The sequence below is a fragment of the Cyprinodon tularosa genome, unplaced genomic scaffold, assembly GCF_016077235.1.
Source record: "Cyprinodon tularosa strain WSP-4 unplaced genomic scaffold, ASM1607723v1 ctg751, whole genome shotgun sequence".
Classification (NCBI taxonomy): Eukaryota; Metazoa; Chordata; class Actinopteri; order Cyprinodontiformes; family Cyprinodontidae; genus Cyprinodon; species Cyprinodon tularosa.
In genome coordinates, this window is record NW_024039509.1 from 111,863 (window position 1) to 134,477 (window position 22,615).

General features: G+C 36.7%; 3 protein-coding genes across 3 annotated transcripts in view; 2 read left to right on the forward strand and 1 right to left on the reverse strand.

Annotated features, from left to right (window-relative positions):
- The window catches only part of LOC119773232 (serine/threonine-protein phosphatase 2A 55 kDa regulatory subunit B beta isoform), a 108,301-nt gene extending 99,522 nt beyond the window's left edge, over window positions 1–8,779 (reverse strand). Inside the window, exon 1 of the mRNA XM_038270130.1 lies at window positions 8,428–8,779. Within this exon, the coding sequence (XP_038126058.1) occupies window positions 8,428–8,506 (79 nt within the window). The 5' untranslated portion in view covers window positions 8,507–8,779. The remainder of the gene's footprint in view (window positions 1–8,427) is intronic.
- A 452-nt stretch (window positions 8,780–9,231) lies between these two features.
- rpl26 (ribosomal protein L26) lies at window positions 9,232–14,643 on the forward strand. Its single transcript, XM_038270127.1, has 4 exons — window positions 9,232–9,314; window positions 9,917–10,088; window positions 10,179–10,319; window positions 14,478–14,643. The coding sequence occupies exons 2-4, from the start codon at window positions 9,921–9,923 to the stop codon at window positions 14,604–14,606; spliced, it is 438 nt and encodes a 145-aa protein (XP_038126055.1). The 5' UTR covers window positions 9,232–9,314; window positions 9,917–9,920; the 3' UTR covers window positions 14,607–14,643.
- A 5,326-nt stretch (window positions 14,644–19,969) lies between these two features.
- Window positions 19,970–22,586, forward strand: atp6v0e1 (ATPase H+ transporting V0 subunit e1). The gene is made up of 4 exons (XM_038270145.1): window positions 19,970–20,194; window positions 20,609–20,656; window positions 22,039–22,152; window positions 22,251–22,586. Exons 1-3 carry the CDS (start codon window positions 20,091–20,093, stop codon window positions 22,130–22,132), a joined length of 246 nt encoding a protein of 81 aa, XP_038126073.1. The 5' UTR covers window positions 19,970–20,090; the 3' UTR covers window positions 22,133–22,152; window positions 22,251–22,586.
- The last annotated feature ends 29 nt before the right edge of the window (window positions 22,587–22,615 follow it).

Genomic DNA, 22,615 nt, shown 5'->3' on the forward strand with positions numbered 1-22,615 from the left:
ACTGTGCACCTCCACACAGCAAAAAAAAGAGAGCTTTGTTTCTATGCATCATATGGCTACGTTCACACTGCAGGCCTTGATGCTCAATTCTGATTTTTTGGGCAATACGATTTTTTTGCGTTGCCGTTCACATTTCCAAATATATGCAACTTGTGTCTCCTGTGTAAACAGCATTCATACAGCTTAAGTGTCCCTCACGCACAGTAGAGGACGCAATGACGTCACAAGCCAGCATGCTTCGTGTTTATGGAAGTACATTTTGATTGAAAAAAACGAAGAGATACAAAAGATTTTTCAACTTCCAATTTCATTTTGCGACCCTTGACCCTTACAGGTGCACCTGTGCCTTTCTTTGCTGTAATCGCAAAAAACGTGCCCGTCCCCTTGTGAGAATCGACTCCTTTGCCTTGCAGCGCTCTTGAGCTGTTGTCCGAATAGTTTGCTGCGGGTACAAAATATGCGTTATTTTTGAAAGCACGTTAAAGCTTAAACAACGGAAATGGTACAATGCCACAATCTGTTATAATCCTCAACTGCTGCTAAGATTAGGCGGTTGGCTTTAAGGCGTTGCTTAAAGTCGTAGGGAAACGGCAGTTCCAACCGTTGCATTTCCGAATTCTCCCAAGTGGTGCCCAACTTTACACAAGTGAATGAAGTGAATGTGATTGGTCATTTATCATGGGGGCGGGATTGTTGTCCCGGAAGATTTGCAAGCAAGTTTGGTTGTAGCCGGTTGGTCGGAAGCATCTTGCTAACCAGTTAGCAACTTAGTGCTAGTAGGTTCCCAATGGGAAATTCCATTGGGACCAAGTAGCACTAAATTGGTGACTTAGAAACAACACTGTCAAGGAACGCTATGGACAGCGGAAACATGCAAGAGGAGGAGAGTTTAGTGTCGGAGGTCGTGGATGAGTCTCCTCCGTCATCCATTTTTTATTTAGAGGAGGAAAGCGGGGACGAAGATGTTGTGGAAGAGGACGCCAGGGCAGCAGAAGCTTGGTTTGGTGTAGAAGGCTTCCAGCCGTACATGTTTGAGCCCTTGCCTCGCAACGCTGCCAGTTCTGTTAGCTCTACGCCTGCCGAAGACACAGACGTCCATCCCCGTGAACACTGGGACGGAACTCAATGGGAAAGGAAAGGATTCTGATTTCTTATTTCAACCGTTGCGTATATTAGCTGCAGCATATGAAAAAAATTGATTGATAGATGACCGTTGATATATAATTGGACGAATTTAGGTGTTCAGGCTGACATATAACTAACTGGCCTGCAGAAGATAACGAAAAAAAATACAGATTTTAAGACAGATCTTTTTAATAGAAATTTTATAAACTTTGGGACAATATAGTCTGATAAAGAGTCAATTTATATACATGTTTAAGCCAGAATGATTTGACATTTAAATATGACTTCCCTACGACTTTAAATATCGTTAGTTTTTGGTAGTATTGCTAGTTTTTAAACTCCTATTGATCATGATATTAAGATACAATCGAATGGCCACATTGGTTTGAATCAGTGTGTTTGCTTGATTTATTTTATAATATTATTATTTTTTTCTATTTCATTGTAAATCACTGAAAAAATAAAACAATACAGTGGACTGCTTTCTTTCTACCCTCCTGTGAGGGAGTCAAGCATCCTTGCTGTTTATGAAAATGTCCAGGGAGATGAATCTTCCTCCATTTTTAAAGATCTTTCAGAGGTTTTTCTTCGAAGTCTGTCTGCTTTTTCTCTCTGATTCAGTGCCAGTTTTCTGAAAGCTCAGAAAACCAATAATCAAGTTCCCTGTCAAAGGATTTAAGAGAGTCTGACTGTTTGGACTCACACCACAAACACCACATTTTACATCATCTATCTATTGGTTTTATTTTATTAAAACAATATTTATTATAAAACTGATAGTAAATACAAAAAGGAAATTATTTTGGAAGAGAATACAACAAAGCGGCTAACAAGCAACATCTGATTAAGTTTTAACCTTTTTCCATTGGTAGCACAGCATCATAGATCATAATATTGTTACTAACATTTGTAAGATCTTTGGCATGTTTGAAAAAGCAAATATATATATATTTTTCATATTTATTGCAAAAAGGTTTAAAAAAAACAATCCACTGGACTTGGTTTCCAAATTTAAAACTCAAAAGTGTACTTTTCTAACTTGGAAAAAAAGTCCAGTGGATTGTTTTTTTTTTTTTTTTTACCTTTTTTTGAATGACTATGACCTGGATTAGTGAGAATGTTCACCAGCATTTTTTATTTGCATTGCATTTATTTGCATTTTTTATTTGCATTGCACTGGATTAAGGATTCCGGAGTTGAAATATTCAAGTTTGAAGTTGGAAAGTTAATCTAGAAGTTGGAACTCAGTAAATAAATATAAATACTTAGTTATTACACACCAGTGGTGTCAAAAGTTCACACATTTGTTACTTAAGTAGAAGTATAGATACTGCAGTTTAAAAACACTCTGGTAAAAGTTGAAGTATCAACTTGACCTCTTTACTCAAGTAAAAGTGAAAAAATATGTGCTCCAAAAACTACTTAAAGTATAAAAGTATAAAGTAACCTTTAAAAAAACAGCCAGATGCCACTATAATAATTGAAAGCTAAATGTTTCGACTATTTCTAAAAATACTTTGAGATAGGGCCAAGGATGAGGGAGGTCTTCTTGGTCTCCCGATACGCTCTCGCCTGTGTCCGACCTTTCAGATATTTCAACATCTTTTTCTGAATCCTACATTGTAGCATGGCATAGACAATTCACGTTTGCAGTTTGAAGAACACCTGCTTGCTTCTGATGATTTCCTTTAGCTAACCAATGAGTGTTTGCGTTATATGACTCATCCAATCACACTAGTTTTCACTAGACATGACGGGAAATAAATATTTATAAACATTAAACCGAAGCCAAGAGTAACGAGTAACGTTTGTTTTAAAAATGTAAGGAATAGAAAGTACAGATACTTGTTTACTATTTCACTTTTACTTGAGTAAAGAGGTCAAGTTGATACATCAACTTTTACCAGAGTGTTTTTAAACTGCAGTATTTATACTTCTACGTAAGTAACAAATGTGTGTACTTTTGACTAGCCTCGTGAGACCATCCTGATCTCGCAAGCTTTCAAGATTTCACTCGCTAATCAGTCTGCAGACTCTCCGTTAAAGAAAATTTGGAGCCGTTCACCAAACGAACGCCTAATCAGTGTTGGCTTTTAGGCGGGTTGAGGTGTGACGCAACGAGAAGCGCGACAGTTCAGTCTAAAGAACATGGCGGCTTCAGCCGATGAAACTAGCGTTAGCGTGGCTATCGAGCAAGTTTTATCGGAATTACAGAGTATTTCTTCACTGAAAGAAGAGCAAAACACTGCTCTGGAGGCTTTTCTCAGAGGAAAAGATGTTTTTGCTCTTCTCCCGACTGGTTTCGGCAAGAGTTTGATCTATCAATTGGCTCCTCTTCGTCGTCGCTCTGTTAGTACGTCATATGCTTCGTTGATCTGATTGGTTTATTTGGTCCGTCTATCACCAACATAGGCCAATCAGCTAACCAGTATTTTCGCCCCTTCCCAAAATTACTTCAACGGAAGGTTTCCAGATGGATATGCGGAGCAAATCCATCTGGCGGAGTCAGGTTAACTTTTGACACCACTGGTGTGTAATAACTAACTATTTATATTTATTTACTGAATGTAATGAGTAGAAGTCAGAAGTAGGAAGAAAAATAAGTAATGGAGTAAAGTATAGATACCTAAAAAATGTACTTAAGTACAGTAATGAAGTATTTTTACTTGACACATGGTACACACAAATATTTTTTTCTCAGCATCTTTAGTTCACTTCAGTATTTATTGTTATACGGACTTTTTAAATCACTATATCACTACATTTTTTTTAACTCCTTAAATTTCCAAAACAGATGTCTATACAAAAAAAAAAAAAATCAAGAGCACAAACAGAATCTGTCCAGTTTGATCCCAACTTATTCTTAGAAATGCATTGATAGAAATATTGCAGATGCAGATCGGATTCTTAAATGAACAGCATGTTGAATCCATCCCTCTTTTATCAAATCCTATAATTCCAAGTTATTATTTTTAAAGTTGTATTTCAATCTTAATGCAATCTGAAACTTTAAAGCTATGAATACCGGAGCTCTAAAAGTATTTGCCTGCTTATGCAAAACTTCTGTTCAGTTCAACCTTTATTATCTTGTCTTCAATTTTATTTTACAACAGAACTACAACGAGTCAGCTATAAAATCCTGTCTGACATATATACATTTGTGTGTGTATTTGCTCTTAAAATCATCGAACTCAATAAATCATCAAGCTGCACAAATTAAGCTGTGTTCAAATACAGTATAACATACAGAGAGAGCTTTTTAGCGCTAGAAATGCTAATAGCAGTTAGCCTTATTGCGATTTTGTCAGTTCAATACAATTCCCTGAATACTTGGAATTGATGGTAACTAATGATGTTATTTCATTCCCTGTTTAAAGTTTCAGTTCTCACCAGTAAAACCCACATATTACACATAATTGCCTGGTCTTATTGTTTGTTTCCTGTGGTCCACCCCATTTCAGACTGGGGCTTCTTAAAAGTCTCTCGGTCGCCCTTATCTTTTGAGAAGAATTTGATAAGACAGAGAAATTTGTGCAAAGAAAAAACTGCTGGTGCTTATTATTGCATCTTTATAGTTAACCTTTTTATAAATACTTTGCAATCAGGACCAAAATGTTTAATAATACCACTAAGATCAGCCCACGTACCTCCGTAGAGACTAGTACCACAGTTTGAGAACCACGCATTTCTTATCATAAACTATCTAAATAGACTGTACTGCACATAAATAGGTCAGGCTATGGGGGGGGGGGGGGGGGGGGGCTTCAAGTATGATAACATGCTGTTATTCATCAGAGTATCTTACTTCCTGAGCCAAAGGGTTGAACCAGAACAGCAGCAGAGCACACACAGGAAGGAAGAAGGGCAGCCATGCTAAGTTTAATAATGCAAAACCTTAGTCTCAACATTATGACCTATTAAATGGTTGGTTATGGGACACATCTAATGGCACAATCAGCAGGATTAATCAACCGGCCGTTATGTGAAGTCATCAGCCATCAGGAACCGAAAAATTACGGAACAACGCATTAGAAAAAAATCGAAATCTAGATAAGTTGTTTTTTACTTAAAATAAGTGTATTTGTTCTTGGATTTAGTAGGTAAAAGAGAGATTTTGCCAATGGAACAAGACAATTTACACTTACAATAAGAAAACACAATTGCATTGTCTTATTTCAGGTGCCTTTTATCTAATTTTCTTATTTTAAGAGCAAAAATACTCATTCCATTGGCAAACTATCTAATTTACCTACTTAAATTAAGAGTAAATACACTTATTTTAAGACATTTCTACTTATTTTTAGATCTTTTTTTCCAGTGTGGGAAAATAACTAGTGCAACACATTCTGGACTGTAGGCTTTAACCCCTAGAACCCTACGGACCGACCGGTGGGTCCAGCTGCTACGTGACCTCGTAATTTTAACAAACCCCCAGTATTGATGTAAAAAACACATTTGGCACAGTTTGGTGACATTTTTGGATAAATGTGCCAAAATGGCCCCTCCGCCTAAGAAATTTCTCACTAATACCATTCTAAAATAAATATGATTCATCTGATTGAGTCCAAATTTGGTATATTTTTACACAACATTTAGATTTGAAAGTCTGTACTACTTTTTTGTGCTATAAATAATATTTTGGTAGTGTTTTGCAATGTTTATTTCAAAGAAAATTTTGGTGAGGTTCAAAAAATGCAAAATATTTTGTATTTTGTCCCTAATATTTCAGGCAGGGTCAAAGCTACAATGGTGCTGACACCAGAAAACCATTCTATGACATCTTACCTTTACAGAGGTACCAAAAGTTTCTTCTTAAATCTAATAGCTGTGAGGCTATAAGTGATTTACTTTTGTGTGTTTTTGTCAGGCAGAATTTTATTTATACCCCCTGAGGGTGTAAGAGGTTAATCTAAACAGGGATACATAGTTTAGAACAAGGTTTTACGGTTTCAAAACATCAATAATGACCCCTCAGGTAATTTATACAAATGATAATCCCATGAATGAGATCCCAGACAAAGTATTGGAGCGATTAGGATGTTCCTGGAGCTTTAAGGGAGGAAGAACTGATTTCCCCTTTCTGCTGCTGTGCACCGACTGTAGGTCAACGGGTGGAAAGCTAGAAAACTTCTGTCTAAAAAGCCCTGTGTTGCTTTTTAAAAAGCAGAACGATCTAATATATTGTTCAATATGTAAATTCAATCTACAGCTTAATTTTATGGGGTGTTTATTCTACATTTTTGCCAAAGACTGAGCAAAAAACAACTGATCCCAAAGTTAGCATTGGGACCCCACTGTGGTTCACAAATCAGCCAGTGCAGACTGAAATTTATTGAGAAAGCAAATTAAATAAATCAAAAAGAAACAGCACTACAGGATGATTAAGCTGTAAATGGTGATTAAAGATGAAAGGTGTCAGATACAGATGCTATTTGTAGCCTACTGACGAAAGTGACAAAAACAACTCTCCACTTTCCACAGTGGGGTGGAAAAAGTAAAGAAATGAAAAAGTTTATGTGCCACTGTTACAGATGATGAAGTTAATTACTAATAGCATCATAGTTTAGCATAGTATTAGAAAAAAATAAACCTTTTTATATTCTTAAAATCATAATGTTAACTTTTTTTACTTTTTGAGTTAATCTGAGGTTATAACACTTGATAAATCTAACAAAATGCCTGAAATAAGTAAAATAATTTGGGTAGTTGACTTCCACAAAGTCAGTTTGGGGAAAGAAGACGGGGCCACCTTTAACAGCTGCTTTTTGTGTCTCTGCTTCTGTCTCCTTGAACCCCAGTCGGCCTCGGCAGATGGCCGCTCACACTGAGCCTGGTTCTGCTGGAGGTTTCTTCCTGTTAAAAGGGAGTTTTTCCTCTCCACTGTCGCCAAAAGCAAGCTTAGTGTGAAGGATTGCCTTGGAGTCAATGAGTCAATGCATTCAACTGGTTTCCTTAGATAGGAAAGTTTGAATCAATCTGACTGGATGATCTGGTGAACTATAAATTGCCTTGAGATGAGATGTGTTGTGAATTGGTGCTTTATAAATAAACTGAAGTGAACTTTCTGAGTTCTTGTTAAAGCTATAGGCCTAAGTGTTAACTGCCTGAATGCTTTTAACTGCTTTAACAGCTTATTCACTACTGAGCATTTTATCTTTGGATGAACTTTACATGCACAAGTGATCTCTCACAAACTACAGGTGCTTGGTTCCAGGTACTTAGATTCACTTCCATACTGAAAGCCCATAATTCTACCTTCAGCAACCACAGTATACATGTCAGATTAAATAATACTACATATACTTCAACGATAGTTTCAAGGTGTTACTTTATTGTATCTCTTATACTATATCCATTAGTTGTGCTGTTCTTTTTACATCTCTTTGCAGGTGATGAAGCAGACTGAATATGTTTCATATCTCCTCTTTCTTTCATCTTTTCTCTTTTTCCCTGTTTTTCATTTCCCGTTCTACTTAGATTGCAGTGTCCATATAATCTGTAATACTTCCTGCATGAATTATAATAAAGCTATTTATATGCATAAATCAAGCGGAACACTATGGCGATAGCCGTACTGCTCCACTTATGAAAGTAAAATCTGTTGGGTTCTTTTTGGCATCAAGACAATTATTCACATCGCCAGACATGACACTGTTAAGAAAAAGATAGAAAACTTTTAATCAATTCGAGTGGATGATCTGGTGAACTATAAAGTGCCCTGAGATGACATGTGTTGTGAATTGGTGCGATAGAAATAAACTGAACTGGACTTTCTGAGTTCTTGTTAAAGCTATAGGCCTAATTTTTAACTGCTTTAATGCTTTTAACTTCTTTAACAGCTTATTCACTATTGAGCATGTCCCTTGCATAAACTTTACATGCACAAGTGCACTCTCACAATCAATTACAGGTGTTTGATTCCAGCTACTTAGAGATTTACTTCCATACAGAAAGCCCATATTTGTATCTTCAGCTATACATATAAACTAAAATGAACTTTCTGGGTTCTTATTAAAGCTATAGGCCAAAGTGTTAACTCATTTAATTGCAGCAAAATTAATAGACATGACAGTCTCCCCAGCAGAAACACTCATATTTTTGGTATTTGCATTAGATATGTTTACATTTTCCCTTTGGTTTAATCTAAAGAAGAAAAAACAACTTAATGCATTGTGGCACATCTGTAAAATCCACTGCCAGCATAACTTCTCTCCATGCATCCAATTATGTCACAAATTAAACAACTCACAGTTTATCCTAAGACCCCCCCCCCCATCCCCTCTGCGGGGGGTCCCACCCTACCTTCGGTGTGGCAAGTGGAGGACAGGATGGTGCTCGGAGGGCGGAAGAGGTACGGGAGGTAACGGGAAAAACATTTCATCTTCTCCGCTGCGTGCCGTCGGGTGAAGAGCGCTGCGTCGCGGGCTCCACATCCGCACTGCTGCCGCCGCGGCCAGCCAGGGACGGTCTGCGGGGAGATGCGGGAGGGGGAAGAGGTTGTTATGTCCGGCTGGGTGGGGGGGCTATGACAGCATCTCTGGTAGAACTGCGCTCCGAGCGGAGGGGGAAGCAAAGCCGGGTTGGTTAAGCAGGACACCGGTGGTCTGCTGCTGTCCTGACAGCTGAGGGAGGTCAGAGGACAGCCTCTCTGCTGCTGCTCTGAGTGAGCAAAGCAACTGCAGCTGATTACGGAGATGAAACAGGAAGATAAACAGTGACGAACACAGGCATGAACTGCATGAATCATAAACAAAACTTGTTTGCTGAGCAGATTATCTATTAATTAGGTTTGGCGCCATCTTGTGACACTTTTTATTAATACGAATAAAAGTTGTAACGTGGCATTAATAAAATTACCTAATGAGAGTAATGTTTATGTGGTGCAGAGTATTCTAAAACAGGTTTTTAACTCGCAGTAACACAAAAAATAAGAACACTTAAAACAAATGCAAAATTGGTTCACTTACCTTAAAAGAGAAATATTAAAAATATAAATATGTTCTCAGAAGTAGTATAAATGTCTATACTAAAAGTGAAAAAGTATACGTTCTTTATTGTTGTTTACATGTAGCTATTTGCGACGTTTTCAGAAGAGGCTGGAAATCTCGCGAGACTTTAGTATCAACTAATGCAGGCGGAAGTAGTTTGCAGGCCTCTTTTCCGCCGGCCATAGAGGAGCAATCGGCAGGGTAAGGATTCCTGTACAAGAAACTCACCAAAGTTATCACCATCCATCCTCCGTTTAGTGTTGCTATGTGTTCATGAACATGTAACAACACAATGTGAACACTTTTACCAGTAAATCACATATAGTATTTATCTAATTATAGTGATAGATTATTAAATACAGACAGACTGTTGGGTTTCCCTGTTAGCTACTAGCTCTATCCGCATGTCTGGTACCACTGGAGGGGAATGATTACATTTCAGCTGAAAGAGACACATATTTGAGCTCTGTAGTTAAACACATTCTTTCTAAATAATTTGAGAAGTTTCCGTTATAATGAAATATTTAAATGTATGTTCGCCTTTAGCTTGTAAACTGTGCGCTGTTAGCTAGCTTAGCATGTATCTTTACTAGGTTAGGAGTTGAATGGCTTGTATTTGCGGACAGTTATACGATACGTTATTGTTGCTACTCCGGTTTATGTGCGTTTAAATTAGTATTAGATTACATAAATTGTATTTTCAGTTGATATATTTGAGAGGTTCTGACAGCTATGGAGCTGATCTCTGCTTGAAATGCCAGCTTTGCTGTTTAATGTAATAGCCTGCTTGTTTTTGTCCACAGCATCATGAAGCTGAATCCTTTTGTAACATCCTCACGTCGCAAGAACCGCAAGAGGCACTTCAATGCCCCCTCCCACATCAGGAGGAAGATCATGTCTTCCCCGCTCTCCAAGGAGCTCCGCCAGAAGTACAACGTGAGGTCCATGCCCATCCGCAAAGACGACGAAGTGCAGGTACTGTAGATTTGAGAGCTGAGGACTTCTGGTCAGCTTGATGGGAGTAGTCCTAACTTGTTACTGAACCTGGGATGCTTTGGGTGTCAGGTTGTCCGTGGACACTACAAGGGGCAGCAGATTGGCAAGGTGGTGCAAGTCTACAGGAAGAAATACGTCATCTACATTGAGCGTGTGCAGAGAGAGAAGGCCAACGGAACCACGGTCCATGTCGGCATCCACCCCAGCAAGGTGAGATGACTTAGCAGAGGCCCTCAACCTGTAGAAAACATGCCAGGTCAATGTAAACAAGTCTGCTGTGCAGTTTGAAAGTGACCCATGTAGGGTGACTTGGTCATGTATGCACCTACTGTGGTAATGTGTGACTGACAGGAGATGGCTCTGATGCCTCGTGCTTTATAATTTTATTATTGTAGTGTTTCAGGTGTATAATGAAGCCATACTATGTGGTGTTGTATTGGTGTCAGCTTTAAAAACATGGACAACATGTTTGAGTATAATTGGAGACTGTTAGTTGTCCTACACAGCTTCAACTTATGGGATTTTTATGTCATTGGTCCAGTTTTTGAAACTTGTTTTGTGTTCTCTATTGTCTCGGTTTTAGTCATAGATGTGTTACTTTTTGTGCATCTGCTAAATAACCCACTACAGATCCAAAATTGATTCCTATATTTCTTTCTTTGCCATGTTTAAAATTTGGGATCGGTAATGGAGCTAATCTTGTTACTGATATTGAAAAAGCAGTGAAACACCACTTTGCTGCACTGCTTCATCAGCTGGCAGTGTTGTTGCCTGATTTGTGGCTCATACATGTATTAAAACCAAACAAGCATTTCTAACTTCAATGTTTGTTAAAAGTGACCAAAGAGCCAAAATTAAAGCTGTGTAGAAGCTTCTCAGGGAAAAGCTGTTACTTAAATGTGCTTTTATTATTTGCCCTGTTTACATTCAGACATTATAGGAATCTGTTTAACTGCTCCTTTGGCCTCAACTGATATAGAAATGTTTATGAAATCAACAGCCTCCCCTATTAGAAAACATTTATTTAAAGTTATACTAGTTTTTACAGTAGGATTAAATTATGTCCTTTTCTGATCCATGCAGCCCTAGTTGTGTGTTAAATATCAACAGACATTTTAAAACCAAAGGGAGAGCTTTTGTAATCAAATAGTACAGAGCTGATGCGATTTGTTTAGTAATTGTAAGTTAGTTTGCATTTAGGATAAAATTTATTATTTCACTGATTTGTCATCTGATTGGCTAACGTTCAGCAGCAAACAAAGTGGAAAGACAATCTTTCTGTCTGTTGACATACTCTATTTAGTTTACCAAAAAAAACATTTTTCATGTTAAGAAGACATTTATTGCCTGACCCTAAATATTGTTGGCCATGTGAAATAAATCCAGGCGCACTTGGTGGAAAACAGTAAACATTAAAGTATAATCTTGGCTGCTGCCTTTAAAAACAATATATGTATCATAATTAGTTCTTTTTTCTAATGGAAATATAACGTAATGTTTTTTGAATGGTAAAGTCCACCTTTTTAGATGAATTACTGCACAGCACCAATACTGTTCAATGACTGCTTACAGCTGGTATAAACTAATTCTAATACCTTTTCCCTGAACTAGAGAATATTGTGTTATGTGTAGTGGGCCAGAGCTCATTGCTTGGTCACTGTGTGTAATTACACTCTGAACTGACCCAGGGCACATTAAGCCGTCGATGGAATAACAATATGGATCAGAACGCACTGCAGAGATGTTTTTTTTTCTTCTTGTTTTTTTGGACCCAAACAAAAAAGCACCATGTTGATCCATGATTTGAAATTTACAAAAAAAAAAAAAAATGACATGCTGTAGATTAAAGGAATAGTACACCCAAAACATGATTAGCCTTCATTTTCTACTCACCCCCATGCTGAACAACACTCTGGAGTACTTTTTTGATATCTCAAATGCAATTGGAGATCTGGGAGGCTTCTTGCTGTCTGCTGACATTCAAATAATGGAGGTCTATGGCGCCCGAGGCAGAAAGGTCCATAAAAGTCCACAAAAAACGTGTCAATATTCCTCCATACTGCTCGTCCAATGTATTCCAAGTGTCCTGAGTGGGTAGCATCCAGAATTTACTCGAAACGAAGTCATTTAGAATGTTTTTAGAGCATAAACAGGAGTGTATAGAACTTCCTAAACGCGCGCGCCTGCGAGTTCACGAGTCTACGGAAACCGCGGCAGACCAAACCAGATGAAAGTGCGCATTCAGCTCGGCAAAGAACTCATGCTCTTCCTCAACACTGTATTCCTCAGACATTTTTCTTTCTTTGCACAGGTAAACGGCACATTTCTTCTTCTATGCTTGCATTATCGGCAGAGCAGACGCTGAATGCGCACTTTCATCTGGTTTGGTCTGCCGCGGTTTCCGTAGACTCGTGAACGCGCTTTTAGGAAATCCTATACACTGTTTATGCTCTAAAAACATTCTAAATGACTTTGTTTCGAGTAAATTCTGGATGCTACCCACTCAGGACACTTGGAATACATTGGACGAGCAGTATGGAGGAATATTTAAACGTTTTTTGTGGACTTTTATGGACCTTTCTGCCTCGGGCGCCATAGACCTCCATTATTTGAATGTCAGCAGACAGCAAGAAGCCTCCCAGATCTCCAGATGCATTTGAGATATCAAAAAAGTACTCCAGAGTGTTGTTCAGCATGGGGGTGAGTAGAAAATGAAGGCTAATCAGGTTTTGGGTGTACTATTCCTTTAAGGAATCTGATTATCCAGTGTTCATATTTTCCGCATAGTGGACCGCTATATACTGTCATGCTGGTTATCGATGTGATGCATTGATCATTTATTAAAGTTTAAACCGGATTTAAAAGCATACAGGTTCAATGCTTTTCAGTATCATAAAGCTACACTGCTTAACTTTTGACACAAGTTTTGTGAAACATGATCAAAATCACTAAAATTGATCTAAAAGACCCACATTCACATAAAAACACCTAGATATTTAACACACAGAACTGGACTAAACATTAACATATTTATTTAGTACTTCTGTGTAGTAATCACAGAATTTCAAACAATTAATCAAAGTCGATCAAAATTGTATTTTCTCTGCCGTTCATGAATAGTACATATATTTATGTTGTTTTTAAATGTGCCATTTCAAAACAATGTGCAAAATTCTGTAAAATGTGTAAAACTGAAAAAACTCATATACAGATTAAAGCTATATTTTATAACTTTTCTTAAATAAATCTATATCTGTCACCAAGTTGTGAAATATGTTATGAGACAGATAATTTGTTGAAAAAATAGATTGATCTCCTTCACTGCATTTACCAATGAGACTTGTTATTGCTTAGATTTAAATCCAAGCATCCGATAAAAAGAAGGATCTTAAAGAAACCGATAATATTCTGATGATTAGTGTTGTTTCCACAGTTGTGGTCTTGACCGGTCTTGAAATAAAATGCCGAGTCCTCAGCACCCGAGACCAGACCAAATGCGGTCAAGTCCGAGACCATCAAAAAATGGTCTCAAGACCGGTCTCGAGTACTACAACACTCGTCATAGTGACAGCTTTTATAGCCCCAATTTGGAATAAAGGCCTAAGATATAAACTATATGTAATAAATAAAATAAAACTGCCGAAAACATTTCCTCAAATGCAATATTTTTAGGTCAAAACATTGGCTTTTCAGTGCCAACTAGTTAATTAAAAAAATTATTTAAAAAAAATGCATTTGACACTTTAACAGATTCATTTTAACTTAGAGGTGAGATTTTCATTTGTTGTCATTTGTAATCATCAAAATTAAACAAAATAAACATCTGAAATATATGAGTTTGTATGTAATGTATGAATATAATATACAAGTTTCACTTTTTAAATGGAATTACTGAAATCAATCTACTTTTTCATGATATTCTAATTTTATGACCAGCACCTGTAAACGTAGCTACTGATGGCGACTATTTAGACACTGCAGTGTTTTCTGTGGTCTTTGGGGCTTTACACTTGGAGGTTACTGGTCAAACGCCCCCTAGTGGCTGAATGTTTGTGTTTTTAAGGTTTTGGCAGAGCTGCATTGAACTAAAACTTGTGTCCAAAGATGTATTTTCCATCAGGTTTCATCCGGTAGTTTGTTAGATTGGCCTGATGCAAGAAATGTTTCATATATCTGCAGCTCTTTCTACTGGCGTCTTGCATTGGTATCTTTAAACAAAAAAACAAAAAAAAACTTTCTTGTTATTGGTTACATTTTTGCAGTGTTTTTAAAGTTGGCTGATAATACAGAAAATTGTGCACTTTTTTATATATATTTTTTTATTCCTTGAACCGTTTTGTTTACCAAACCCATGTTTTATTTTGCCAGGTGGTCATCACTCGGCTAAAGCTGGACAAGGATCGCAAGAAGATCCTGGAACGCAAGGCCAAGTCTCGTGCTGTTGGGAAGGACAAGGGCAAATACAAGGAGGAGACCATCGAGAAGATGCAGGAGTGAAAATGATCTTTTGCTATTAATAAACTGTATAAATGGATCCGTTTGTCTGTTTTGTTTTTATTGGGGAAAATTCCTGCATTCAAAATGCAAAGTTAAACATTCCAGATGGAAGTGTCCGAATTTGTGAGTGATTAGAAACACTGTTAAACCATTCATGATGACTAGTAAAAAAACTTTGATAAATTATCTTCTATGGTGACACAATATGGCGTCTTTTGAGTTTAGATATTATCTGGGTGGGAATATCTTTCTGATGCTTGCAAACCACAAAAAGGAAGAATTCTGAGGATGTTACACGTTCCCACAGGTCTTTGATAGTTTTTTAAAATTATTTTAAAGTGCCATAAACAATTACTAAAGGGTCGTGAATACCTAGGAGGGTTTGAAAACTCACATGCTGAAAGCTGTCGGCATGTTCTTGTTTCCTGTATACAGTCAGCATGGTTAACGCGTAACAGCAGTGGCTTTGGTCACATTGAGTGCTGAGAATGTGTGTTAAAGATAAGAGTGGTTGTCAAAAATGATCAGTCTACCAGATATAATAGTCTGCTGCTGATTGATAAAAGTAGAAACGAACATTTACAGGTGCTGGTCATAAAATTAGAATATCATGAAAAAGTAGATTGATTTCAGTAATTCCATTTAAAAAGTGAAACTTGTATATTATATTCATACATTACATACAAACTCATATATTTCAGATGTTTATTTTGTTTAATTTTGATGATTACAAATGACAACAAATGAAAATCTCAAATTCATCATATCAGAAAATTAGAATATTGTGAAAAGGTTCAAAATTGATGGCCCCTGGTGCCACACTCTAATCAGCTAATTAACTCAAACCACCTGCAAAAGCCTTTAAATGGTCTTTCAGTCTAGTTCTATAGGCTACACAATCATGGGGAAGACTGCTGACTTGACAGTTGTCCAAAAGACGACCATCGACACCTTGCACAAGGAGGGCAAGACACAAAAGGTCATCGCTAAAGAGGCTGGCTGTTCACAGAGCTCAGTGTCCAAGCACATTAATAGAGAGGCGAAGGGAAGGAAAAGATGTGGTCGAAAAAAGTGTACAAGCAAGAGAGATAACCGCACCCTGGAGAGGATTGTGAAACAAAACCCATTCAAAAATGTGGGGGAGATTCACAAAGAGTGGACTGCAGCTGGAGTGAGTGCTTCAAGTACCACCACACACAGACGTATGAAAGACATGGGTTTCTGCTGTCGCATTCCTTGTGTCAAGCCACTCTTGAACCACAGACAGCGTCAGAAGCGTCTTGCCTGGGCTAAAGAGAAACAGGACTGGACTGCTGGTGAGTGGTCCAAAGTCATGTTCTCTGATGAAAGTAAATTTTGCATTTCCTTTGGAAATCAAGGTCCCAGAGTCTGGAGGAAAAGAAGAGAGGCACTTCATCCACGTTGCTTGAAGTCCAGTGTAAAGTTTCCACAGTCAGTGATGGTTTGGGGTGCCATGTCATCTGCTGGTGTTGGTCCATTGTGTTTTCTGAGGTCCAGGGTCAACGCAGCCACATACCAGGAAGTTTTAGAGCACTTCATGCTTCCTGCAGCTGACCAACTTTTTGGAGATGCAGATTTCATTTTCCAACAGGACTTGGCACCTGCACACAGTGCCAAAGCTACCAGTACCTGGTTGAAGGACCATGGTATCCCTGTTCTTAATTGGCCAGCAAACTCTCCTGACCTTAACCCCATAGAAAATCTATGGGGTATTGTGAAGAAGAAGATGCAATACACCAGACCCAACAATTCAGAAGAGCTAAAAGCCACTATTAGAGCAACCTGGGCTATCATAACACCTGAGCAGTGCCACAGACTGATCGACTCCATGCCACGCCGCATTGCTGCAGTAATACAGGCCAAAGGAGGCCCAACTAAATACTGAGTGCTGTACATGCTCATACTTTTCATGTTCATACTTTTCAGTTGGCCAACATTTCTATAAATCCTTTGTTTTTATTGGTCTTCAGTAATATTCTAATTTTCTGATATTATGAATTTGAGATTTTCATTTGTTGTCATTTGTAATCATCAAAATTAAACAAAATAAACATCTGAAATATATGAGTTTGTATGTAATGTATGAATATAATATACAAGTTTCACTCTTTAAATGGAATTACTGAAATCAATCTACTTTTTCATGATATTCTAATTTTATGACCAGCACCTGTATATTCAGTCCCTGATGTGATGCCAGCACCTGAGCTGCTGGTATCTGCTTGAATTAATTTACTCTTTGTCCAAGTCACATAACGTTGCATCTGGCTGTTGTGTAGCTTACAAATGCCAGCTGCACCTCTAAGTTAAAATGAATCTGTTAAAGTGTCAAATGCATTTTTTTTAAATAATTTTTTTAATTAACTAGTTGGCACTGAAAAGCCAATGTTTTGACCTAAAAATATTGCATTTGAGGAAATGTTTTCGGCAGTTTTATTTTATGAAGCGCTCAAATTCTATAGATTCAATCAGGTTTTATTTCACATAATACACATTTAACACATCTTTAGCTCACTTCTAGTTTGTGTATCAATAGAAGTGTAATTTATTACATATAGTTTATATCTTAGGCCTTTATTCCAAATTGGGGCTATAAAAGCTGTCACTATGACGAGTGTTGTAGTACTCGAGACCGGTCTTGAGACCATTTTTTGATGGTCTCGGACTTGACCGCATTTGGTCTGGTCTCGGGTGCTGAGGACTCGGCATTTTATTTCAAGACCGGTCAAGACCACAACTGTGGAAACAACACTAATCATCAGAATATTATCGGTTTCTTTAAGATCCTTCTTTTTATCGGATGCTTGGATTTAAATCTAAGCAATAACAAGTCTCATTGGTAAATGCAGTGAAGGAGATCAATCTATTTTTTCAACAAATTATCTGTCTCATAACATATTTCACAACTTGGTGACAGATATAGATTTATTTAAGAAAAGTTATAAAATATAGCTTTAATCTGTATATGAGTTTTTTCAGTTTTACACATTTTACAGAATTTTGCACATTGTTTTGAAATGGCACATTTAAAAACAACATAAATATATGTACTATTCATGAACGGCAGAGAAAATACAATTTTGATCGACTTTGATTAATTGTTTGAAATTCTGTGATTACTACACAGAAGTACTAAATAAATATGTTAATGTTTAGTCCAGTTCTGTGTGTTAAATATCTAGGTGTTTTTATGTGAATGTGGGTCTTTTAGATCAATTTTAGTGATTTTGATCATGTTTCACATTTTATTGTCACGTACTGGCGCTGGTCTTGGTCTTGACTCGGTCTCGGGTTAGGTGGTCTTGACCACAACACTGACTATGACCTCAGCAGCCTTTATTCAGGAGTTGCACAGAGTTCACAGTCGTCATGAACTATAAATGAATCTGGTCCTTGAATTTCAGGGAATGGATCCTAAGTAGACCTTGAATTTGAATTCAAGGCATGGGAACGCTGTTATTACTTTATCTGGCTGTACTTTAGCCGTGCATAATTGAAATAATTATATAATTAACTATCAAAAGAAATTGAAGTTTTACATTTGTAACATGATAGGCTACATTCCTATTTTTCAAAGTATTTCACTGCATTTTACTTTTAAATGTTAAGATTTCGACCTTCTATTTGATAAATAAAATACAGCAACATAACATTCAGAGTCCATGTCTACCTTCTGACTTCACTGATGCATTTAGATTTAGATGTCTGACTGCAAATTCTGCATGAAGACTGGAACATTGGGATAATTTAAATGGTTTAAAACACTGATGAGCACATAAGCATCAGCTCGTAAAATTTACAACCAATAGATGTTATAATAATGATCATTACTGTTATTTAAAAATGTTTCATTAAACCTTGTAACAAATTCAACTGTAGTTCAGACAATTGAAGGGTGGAGATCCTACCGCGATATCGACCCTGATAGACTGGAGGTTAATTGGCTCTACCCATTGTTTGATTAATGTAATTTATCCCTTACATGTTCTGCTCCACTCTCACTGAAATGTGCAAGAGTGACCCAATTGTACAAAAGTGGTGATTTTTAACATCCATAATTAATAGTTGTAAAAATATTCGGGCAACATTTTTTTTTCTTACTCAATTATTACAATATATAAACTCTTATATCTCCTTTTCAATCTGGTTTCTAACCAAAGTTTTCTGCCATTAGCAAAGCTGCTAATATTTGATGCAAATGTAAAAGCAGATGGTATATTTATCGATTTAACTAAAGCATTTGATTTTGTTGATCATTATTTCATTAAAGACAAATATATTATTGCTTTGTCAGGAAACTTTGGTTCATTTAATATTTTCATCACAGGGTTTTTCAGATTTTAAATTTTTATCATCTTTAGGTCCTTTTTAATTATTTCCTATTTTTATAAATAGTCTACCATAAATTTGCTTTAGTTTGCAACAACAAACAGGCTTTAATTGGAAGGCAACTGGACTTTCCTTCAGGGATTTGGAAACATAAACAGAAAGTTTATGTTTATGCGTTATTGCCAAACATTTTGCAACAATTTTGGCTTTATTGGTTGGAAAATACCCACACCACAAAACAAAACAGCAAACAAACTTTATTTCCAAAGTTGGACATTTGGGACCTGCTCCATTTTAAACTGTTGTTTCTTTTGATGTTACCTCTGTCCAGTCCTGCATTACATTCTCTTAACTTTGGAGGAGCAAAGATGCATTAATTGAACATTAAAAACAACAATATGCTCATCACTCAAAAAATGTGATGTAATTGATTGATTGACTTTTATTGATCTCACATTGGATCTCACAGTGGGGGGTATGGTATATACAGTATATATAGTGCATCCACACGTGTGTGTGTATTCTTTTTTTTGTTTGTTTTTTGTAATTCTTAAACTCAAACTGAAAAACAACAACAACAAAAAAAAAATAAATAAATAAATAAAACCCCTCAGAAATTATGGAATATGTTTTCCAGATTTTGAATAACAAACTTTAAAATGTAACTTTAAAATGTAAAATAACAAACTTTAAAATGTAACTTTAAAATGTAAAATTTTACATTTCCTCCACGGATCTGATTGCACTTAATGTATAATTATTCATTTTAAAATTCCTTAACAACCTGATAACAACTCAATATTCTTAGTTGTGTGTGTTTTTGTGTGTTCGGTTTCTACTAAAAACATATATGGATATAATGAATTATATATATTACTCCAGCACATAGACGGGTCCACCAGCGCCAGCCTTACAGGCTGGTGATATTGCTCCAGCACATAGACGGGTCCACCGTCGCCAGCCCCAGAGGGTGATGATATTGCTCCAGCACATAGACGGGTCCAGCCTCTCCACTTCCTCCCTCTGTCACAGAGTCATGTGATACGTGCTGCCTGTCCGTTGTCTGTCGGTTCAGGACTGAAGTTAGTTAAAGTTGAAGTTTTCTGCTTTGAGACGCTCCTGCTGTTTGAAACAATGGCGGATCAGACGTTCACCATCTCCATCTGTGTCATGACTTTGTTCTGGGTCATTGTTGGAGGAGTTGTTCCCTGGTTTGTCCGCAAAGGACCGAACAGAGGGTAAGTTTTTGTTAGCTCACATTAGCTTCCAGGTGGTTACAACCAGCCAGCATATAGCTACATTTATATTAAAGTTTATATATGTCTTTTTTTGCGTTGGGTTGCGTTTTATTTGTAAATTATGTTCGTTTAAAACGCTCTATATGCGCGACTTTTAGCTTTAAATAAGTTTGTGAACTTCCTATTTAAGTTAAGGTTAGCTAAATGATGCTAATTTCACAGCCTTGTTAAAGTATTTATGAATTCCGGTGAATTTCAGTAGGTTTTTAAAGTTATTGTCTTAAATTAAGGCATTGCTCTAACCAATGTAAACACACCGTATCCTGGTAATGTATTTAAAACGATAGAAACTTTGCTAAAAGTTTAATTCACCAAAATGAAGACATTTTTTCTTTCTTTTTTTTTCCTCCACAGAGTTATAGTCACAATGTTGGTGCTAACTTCAATCTGCTGTTACCTCTTGTGAGTATTTCCATCAGGAATGTGTGAGTCATTGCTAAATATAAAGTGAACACTGGAGGGACAGAAAAAGATGCTTTTGTTTCGTTTTATTTCTTATAATATTGGCCTTAATTTAACATTTGTGCCTTTATCTGCTGTTCTGCTTTGTAAAGTATTTTGATCCTTTATATTTTCAGTATAAAACAACTAAATAAACCACCATAAATAACTTTTCATAATCTTTTTCATAATTGTTTTAACTTAAAAATCCATCCTGTTTCTTATGGGTTGTCCTGTATTAAGCTCCAGCCATCTCTCATTTCAAATGGACCATTTTTATTGTTAAAGTTATGCCTATGCTGCCACCACCGTGTTTCAGAGTGAGGGTAATGTGTTGAGTGGGAGTTTCTGCTACACAGAGCTCTATGATTAGTGCAAATGTTCAGGCTGCAAAAAGGGATTTATTTTTGATTCATTCTGACCCAAGATTTTTCTTTCCACCTTTTTTGGGGGAGAAGCCTGTTTTTTTTTTTTTTTTAAGTCTTTTACATCTCCCCAACAATTCTCCCACCTTAGCTGTTAATATCTGCAATTTGCTGCTTCTCTGATTAAGTTACTGCAAAGAATCCTGTAGATTTAGGTGGGGACCAAAGTCTTGTTGGGTTTAAATGTTCCAATTTGTTTTCTTTCTCAGATAATAGATTGAATAGAGCTTTTTTTTTTTAGCTTCACTGCAACATAAACCGTAACTGTGCTGTATTCCCTTGATATTATTCAGTAAAACACCTCATCCCTTCACATTAATACTGGATTTATATATTCCTAGAATTATTTACACACACTTGTAATCTATTGACTAATTAGATAACTTCTAGAAGTCATTTGGGTGCCCTGGAGGTTACTTAGGGGTCTAAAAACCTACTGCTTTGTTTCTATTCAGTACTCACTACTTTATTTTTGTCTATCTCAGTATCCCAACAAAATGTTATCTGACAAAATATGAACTAGTTAAAATAGTGTGATGTACTATAGTTATGGCCACACTAAAGCATGTTTCTCTACATGTTAAATTCAATTTATTTGTACAAATCATTTTTTGTTAAAATGTCCTCCTTAACTTGAAAGAATGCATACTAACTCCTGCTATTATATTTAATTGTTTAATATTCGTACATTAAATAAAGAGTGTGGTTTTTAATTATTAACATGTTGTAGTCCAACTGTGCTGCTGATGTTACACGAGTCACCAGTAGAGGGCGGTAGAGGCTAAGCTGTTTTCCAGCCTCAACAGCAGTATTCAGTGTAAACAGGGTATTACACTTTTCCAATGAAACTGATTGTCTTTTTGAAATGTGTTTTGCTATAAAGTTAATAAGTTATCTTTTTTATGTGCTTTCCATCAGCTGGTTGATAGCAATACTGGCTCAATTAAACCCACTTTTTGGTCCCACCCTCTCAACCGACGTCATCAGATACCTAAACTATACCTGGGGTTAACTTGTCTTCCAACCATGCAGGTAAATGTGTCCTCATCAACTAAAATTACTTTTAAAAACTAGTTTTGGTGAATATCCTGACTGTTTTTTTTTTTTTTTTCATGAACTGTTTATTGTAGTTTTCCTCTGGCATCGACGGGCTCGACAACTGATGAAGTCCCCTCTGGAGACCATTCCTTAACTCACTTTAAACCCAGAACCCTGTGCAATTAGTTTTGGAGTGCAGGCCACACAAGTGCCTTGTTGAAAGTGATCTTAATAGATGATACTTGATTTTCTGTACTTCAAATTAATGCAGGATTCACTTGCTGTGGTGTTTATATGTTGTGTACACTGTGTGTAATATAAGTGTGAACGATTTGAACGTTGTAAAAATGAGCTTTGCTGATTTGTTTACTTGCTAATGATGAATGCCTTATATATTTCAGTGGTAATAAACTAATCATTTCCACTAATGTGGCCTTTTTTTCTTCATTTTTATGCA

What these genes read in the sequence shown, in the direction of transcription:
- rpl26 (XM_038270127.1), top strand. Translation starts at nt 9,921, where the DNA reads ATGAAGCTGAATCCTTTTGTAACATCCTCACGTCGCAAGAACCGCAAG. An exon ending in GCAAAGACGACGAAGTGCAG is followed by an intron (nt 10,089 to 10,178) that starts GTACTGTAGATT and finishes TTTGGGTGTCAG; the next exon opens with GTTGTCCGTGGACACTACAA. An exon ending in TCGGCATCCACCCCAGCAAG is followed by an intron (nt 10,320 to 14,477) that starts GTGAGATGACTT and finishes TTATTTTGCCAG; the next exon opens with GTGGTCATCACTCGGCTAAA.
- atp6v0e1 (XM_038270145.1), top strand. Translation starts at nt 20,091, where the DNA reads ATGGCGGATCAGACGTTCACCATCTCCATCTGTGTCATGACTTTGTTC. An exon ending in CGCAAAGGACCGAACAGAGG is followed by an intron (nt 20,195 to 20,608) that starts GTAAGTTTTTGT and finishes TTTCCTCCACAG; the next exon opens with AGTTATAGTCACAATGTTGG. An exon ending in TCAATCTGCTGTTACCTCTT is followed by an intron (nt 20,657 to 22,038) that starts GTGAGTATTTCC and finishes GCTTTCCATCAG; the next exon opens with CTGGTTGATAGCAATACTGG.